The sequence below is a fragment of the Saccoglossus kowalevskii genome, unplaced genomic scaffold, assembly GCF_978046115.1.
Source record: "Saccoglossus kowalevskii unplaced genomic scaffold, keSacKowa6.1 SCAFFOLD_151, whole genome shotgun sequence".
In the NCBI taxonomy this organism is placed as follows: domain Eukaryota; kingdom Metazoa; phylum Hemichordata; class Enteropneusta; family Harrimaniidae; genus Saccoglossus; species Saccoglossus kowalevskii.
In genome coordinates, this window is record NW_028188659.1 from 54,062 (window position 1) to 60,583 (window position 6,522).

At 37.4% G+C, this 6,522-nt stretch overlaps 1 protein-coding gene across 1 annotated transcript; it reads right to left on the reverse strand.

Annotated features, from left to right (window-relative positions):
• Nucleotides 1-337: 337 nt before the first annotated feature.
• On the reverse strand, nt 338-3,819 carry LOC146725524 (uncharacterized). Its single transcript, XM_085496333.1, has 4 exons — nt 3,530-3,819; nt 3,148-3,376; nt 862-917; nt 338-554 (listed from the first exon to the last, which is right to left on the reverse strand). The coding sequence occupies exons 1-4, from the start codon at nt 3,702-3,704 to the stop codon at nt 502-504; spliced, it is 513 nt and encodes a 170-aa protein (XP_085352459.1). The 5' UTR covers nt 3,705-3,819; the 3' UTR covers nt 338-501.
• Between the last annotated feature and the right edge of the window lie 2,703 nt (nt 3,820-6,522).

Genomic DNA, 6,522 nt, shown 5'->3' on the forward strand with positions numbered 1-6,522 from the left:
TTTCATCTAAACAATTAAACCAAGATTTTACCAGAGAAAGACTAACCTTAACATTTGAAAAGTTGTTTTTGCAGACATAATTAGCGCGTAGTCAAATATGAATCTCTGATATCATCAATATCACTTGTCTGATTGATGCAAGTGTCTTAACAAGGAAATTATTACCCAGAATGACACGTGCTCAATGTTTTCGTATCACCTTTTTGTTGTATACAGTAATTGTTAATTTACCCTGTTGTGTGTTGAATAGTCTGCCAATGGGTATGTTTTAACTTTACTTCAATGGTGGTCATATTGTTGTCGTCCGAAAAGTGCGAAAACAACAGCAACAACAACATTATTTACAGGCCGAGTTTATTTGAATAAATTCGAAGGAACAATTATTGAATATTAATTAGCTGTCGTAACCAGCCATAGTTATTGATCGTATAATTTATTTGCCAAGAGGGGGTTTGCCGATTAAAGGATGACTTAAAGAGATGAATTCAATCAAGCGTTATCTCAGCCTATTGTCAGTCTTTCAGCGGTAGCCTCGAGCTCGACTGCCTCGATAACTGTAAAGAAAATGAAATGAATTATTTTAATTTTATAATATGTTATGGATGTAATAATCACCTTTATTGTCAATAACATCCATATACATGGTATATTTCATGAATAAAACGAGATTTCCAAACTTGCTTCACATGAATTGTTTTACAATAGTTTCCAAGTTTAACTTAAGGCAATTCAAAATTCCCATCTGCTTTCTGAGATACGTAGTTGTATTAAATGTAGAAGATTGTGACTCGGACAATTTTGTCGTTTGCTTTGGTCCGAATATCTAGAACTTAACAATATAAGTTGTTAAATAAAACGTACCTGTATCCCCACACAGAATCTTTGTGCACGCCCAAGTTCCATCGCTCGTACAGTAACTGTCAAAGGATATAATAATTGTCATTAGACTGATGTAATTTAAGTGGTTGGCTTACATGTGTTATTATGATGGTTCAACTGGCCACTATAGAATCATACACACAGACTTGACTGCTTGGATTGGCACTTCAGAAACGTTAATTTGACATAAGGTTGAAACGGATCATTAAGCACGAAGCCGAATTTGGTGGATACGTTATGGTAACGAAATAAGACCAGGTAGCATTCATTATTTTGTGTTGACCGCGATTTGACATTATCAATCAAGCTAAGAATGTTATAATTATAGCAATCGCTCAAGAACTTTTTGCAAAATTATTATTTCTTCATTTCTTTCCTAATTTCCTTGACATTATTGCATATGAAGAAAAGGGTCCTATTATCATCCAGAATGCATTTCTCATAAGATCATCACGAAACATTGAAATGACCATCTGTCAGCGCCCTCGTGATCCAACCTGAGAAATGTAGCGTTTTAACGTTTATAAGTACTTGGTTGTTAAACGTACTGTAAAACATGTCGAAAAAGCGGCATGCAATTTTAGCAAATTGTGGTAAAATGTTGATTTAGCGAATCTCTTTTGTCATTGTTGATTTCTTTGTCTGGCGGCCATTTTGAATTTATAATAAAGTCATTAGCGACATCTTGAATTAGCGAATGAGTTCTAAATTCGCAAAAAAGACATGGTCGCGAAAAAGACATGTTTTACAGTATTTATTAAAAAGCTATATTAGTGATGGTGTGAGCAATACGACTCAAAACCTGGTTAATAAGAAATCATGCACTATTGTAGTTGCAAAACACAGTGTCGGCCGGCACAACTGCCACATTACTGTAAATTACTCAATTGTTTGAACTCAACAATATATATGTAATGCAGCTAAGAATAGAAAATTGAGAGACGTGACACCAAATGATGGATACACATAGCAGCGAGATTTATGTTCCGGTTACGGATTGTGAAATTTATAATACGACCGGTGCTGACAGTCACGGCTATTCAATAGCCCTGAGTACAGTCTTGTAGGTTGGCCTTCTTCCACTGATCATTCGGCCCCTACATTGCTGAGAAGTCGAATAGACTGGGAATTCGACACTATTGTGAAGGAATGTTCGGGCGATTAAAGAGGCATTCAGCTTTGCAGTTAAAAAATGAGAAGGTCGATACGTCCAACTATTCTAAATACCTGAACAGGAAGGGAAATTACATAAGAGACCTACTACGGTCGATCAAATCGACATTTTCCAACGTCAACCGAAAATACACGCCGCCATCTTGTTCTTGACGTATTTATCAACAAAACGTTGTTTCGTTGCGTAAAACTAGATTTTGTCAATGTTCCAGTACAGTAGGTTCATTTTTCGGCCACAAAAAGGTATTTGTGATCGCTAGATTGGTCGAAAGATGTTTTAGCTGGTTACCGTCATGAAAACGGCAGAACGGTTCTCCGCCATATATTTGTAGGCGGGTGTCGAATCCTCGGTCTATGCGATTTCCCAGTACTGTGGGGGCCGATTGATCAGCGGAAGGAGACCAACCTACAGGACTGTACTCAGGGTTAGGCTATTCGACTACATGACATCTGAGCATTGCTGGCTTTGTTTTATTTGGAAAATTGTTTTACATAGGGTAAAATGTGGGAAATTGTCATACAACCAAATATTGATCTTTTTCGCAATTCAATAACATGTTATTATAAGTAATGATAGGAACCGAACATTTGAAAATAGTTTAATTGAATAAACTGCCATATTAAGTACAAATATTGGGACAGAGATTAAAAATAATAAGCCCCAGACAGGGTGTATCATAACTTGTAGAGCTGTTTGACACTCGCTCATTTCTGCCAGTGTCACTAAATATTTTTGTAATACTAATACAGTTTGTTTACTCCTTCTGGCTTCACCCGCTCTTTTGAAGTTGCTTTCGCTTACATGCTTACTGGTTGCATGTACGTTTTCCAATTTACAGATGCGTTATGAATTGAAATGTCCCAAACGATTGTCATGTAAATATTGGGTTCAACGTCCACACTATAACTGAATCCATCAAGCAATGCAACAAAATTAAACAAGAATATATAATATATGTTTGAAAATAAGCGACTTCGAACCAAGGTGTTAGCATAATGCAATATAGCTTTTTGAATAAAAATTAATAATAAATGTATCTAGTTCATCTTTAGTATTACGTAACGAAATGTCCACTACATTCACTAATAACCTACCAGGTATTGCAGTCTTCTTTTCTGTCATCGCCTTCCTGGAAAATAACGCCCTCATGGAAACATGGGAACAAAGGATCCATACAAATGGTGCCACATATTCCAGAAGCACAGCATTTTTTCTTCCCCTGGCAATCGGTATCATCTTGGCATTCATAGTAGCAGTAACCCTTTGGACGGACATCGTCGATAGAAGGTACCATTGGGCATTGTCCGGGTTTATCAGGTTGTTCTGGAAGGAAGCATTGTGACGTTCAGAGCTCTCAGGAAATAATTTTACACCTCATGGAAACGCTCAGGTGCGAATGCAGCAATCACAACTTTGTCTGTGAAATGACAAGTTCGTACGTAATAGTTAACATATTTAATGTATAAAAATACGTACCGTCACAACAGTATCGAAATTTGTAATCATGACATTGATCACCAGCTGGCTGATCTTTGTCAAGACAAACAAATCCAGGATCGACATCGTGATGTAGGAATACCTGCCCGGTGCTTGATGAAGGTTGTTCAGTGGCGGCGACAACAACTTGGATGAATAACGGATTTTTACACATTTCATTTGGATATTCATCTTGGATTACGGCGGTGATTTCACGATCTGCATCTAAACCTTCACATGGTTTATCGGTGTTGAACCATTTTGTCCACTTGTCACAATCTGGCTGTTCTGTATAATGATATTACATAAATGAAAAACATGGTTAATGAGACGAGACAGTTTTTCGCAAATAATAAGTATTCAATTCAAAGTAATACTCAAATTCAAATATTCAACTAAAATAACGTAAAAACATATTTGTTGTGAACATTGATTTACCAGGACAACATAATCTGACTTTATAATCTTCACATTTCTCATCGTCCTGTTCTTCATTCAAACAAGCAAATCCATTAATGATATCATTGCTGAGTAACACATCGCCTGTTAATTCAGCTGATATGCCATCAATAGTCTGGGCTTGAATTGCGCTGGGTCGTTTGCACGTCTTTTCACATAGAGTTGCTAGCGTTTCTAAATCGCCAATCCCTTCTTCTGGACTGTCTTCGTCGAACCATTGTGACCATTCACCATCACACGGGGGATTAGCTGTTTGAACAAAAATTACACATATAATACTGCATATTACACAACGTTATCGGACATGCCACAACGAGGAATCAATGTTTTTAACCACGGGACAACATCTCAACAATTATCGGAAATCCCGCGGAACACGGTGACACAACTATTTTAAAGGAATTATTAATTAATTTGTGACTCAGAAAACATAACATGTGAATGTATACCGGTTTTCCTGCAATACACACTATAATAAATGTGTTACCTGGACAGCAGTATCTCACTCGAGAGTCAAGGCAAGTGTTATCTGGCTGATCTGCCATCCGACACACAAAGCCAATGTCCGGTGAATAATGCAAGAATATTTCATCAGTATCTTCTGCAGGAATACCGTCTAGGGTCTGCACTTGTATCGCCGATGGATCGGTACACATGATATCACCATACAACTCGATGGCAAGTGATGTCGTTTCCCAGTCCCCAGTACCTCCTGGGTTATCTCTATCGAACCAGACAGTCCATGCACCATCCACACATTCTACAAGTATATTCCAGGCATACATTATTCATGAAATTTTAATGATTCGCGATTATTCATGAACTAAATGAGTAGTGTGCACTCATCTGTATTTGGACAGCACACTGATGTCAAGTCAGTTGGATGGGTGTAACAATGGTAGCCAAATGGACACTGCTTATCAAGAGAATCACAACCAACGGAATCCCATCAGCACCAATTAAAGGAATTCCCATAGGGCAAGGTGGTTGAACTATAATATTACAAACACCCACGCAGTAATTATTAGTGAGCCATAGAATATGTAGTACACACCACGGTGCATTTAAATTAAATTTTATATAAACTGTACTGCACCTTACCCGTTTACCTACGCTTCTCTATACAAATTAATATTATGGAAACATTTTTACATAGTGACATCCAATAATGTTTTAGTCTCAGAAGCACTTCTTGAAAATTTATCTTACCACAATCAGGGTCCGGTTTGCAGTACCACTTGCCGTTTCTACATTCGCTAAATAGATTTAAACAAACGCAGTTTATATTAACTGTTTCAAGAATATATGCAATACATACAACAAGGTACAAATTATCTGCTATCGTTGATGTAATTTTGATCAGGCAAATTTCTAATCTATGAACACTGATGGCCAATCTAATGGTAATACGGGCACAATACTGAGAGCATATTCGAAATTACTACACAAATGCCCCCGGGTAATGTCGCGTCAATGTTCATGTGGATATATGTGTATATCGGTAACACCTTAACGGAGCGAAACGACCACTTGCGTAGTCATAAATGCAATCTGATTAAAATCCGATGTAGTGTACGGGCTTTAATTAATTATTTTGGCTATAAACTTATTTTATTTTTGTTATTAATGCCTTTTTATTTTATTATTTTACTTTGATTTTGTATTTTTTTTAAAATTCCGCCCTACATACATCTGACCCGATGCCTATGTAACGATATTTCCAAGAGACCAACTATCGACGATTTTAGTCAACGAATCACAAATCTCCTTCTATAGCGCACGTGATGACGTCACCGGGCAGAGTCAGGTAGCAAACACACTCGAATAAAATGGCGGATTATACCGACGTTAGCGACCGAGAAAAACACGGCTGATTTGGACTAGACACATCGCAATTGATCAGGAAATATTTTTTTGCTCCAGTTTTCTGCGTCGATGTCGTGGGACGGTAAAATCAGGTTGCATTGTTTATATAGCTATTTACAGTGTTCTAATCATTATGATTTACTTATTTTTTTGCTTCCATTCTAGATAATTATACTCTGCGTTTGATGTAAAATTGAAGCGATGACTGAATAAACGAACCTTGGCTGGCGAAGATGTATCAGGAAGTGGGCAGGACTCCAGAAGACGTACCTACACTTTATGCAATTTTTTTAATTATGCTAATTTATTCATGACGTGGCAGTTTCTGTGCTCATGAATATTTATTAATTTGTGGGTAAATACATTTTGAAAGGGGCGATATATTATTTTTGGGGGAAGAGTTAGAAAGGGGGATCAGTAATCATTCGGGGGTCAATACAAAAGAAGGGACCCATTTGGAGAGCAGCCATGCTCCTCGTGTCTGTTGATGCACGTGACCTACAGCTGTCAACTGTGTTCATTCTTCGTCGACTTCGACTGGCTTCCATGTGAGTTAGTATTCTTGTGTTCTGACTACAGTTTTTGAATCCGTTGTTTAGGTTTTTAACGTCTTTCATGTCTTTTGTAGGAGTGTCCAATCCGTGATTCGAACTTGCGATCTTTGAGTT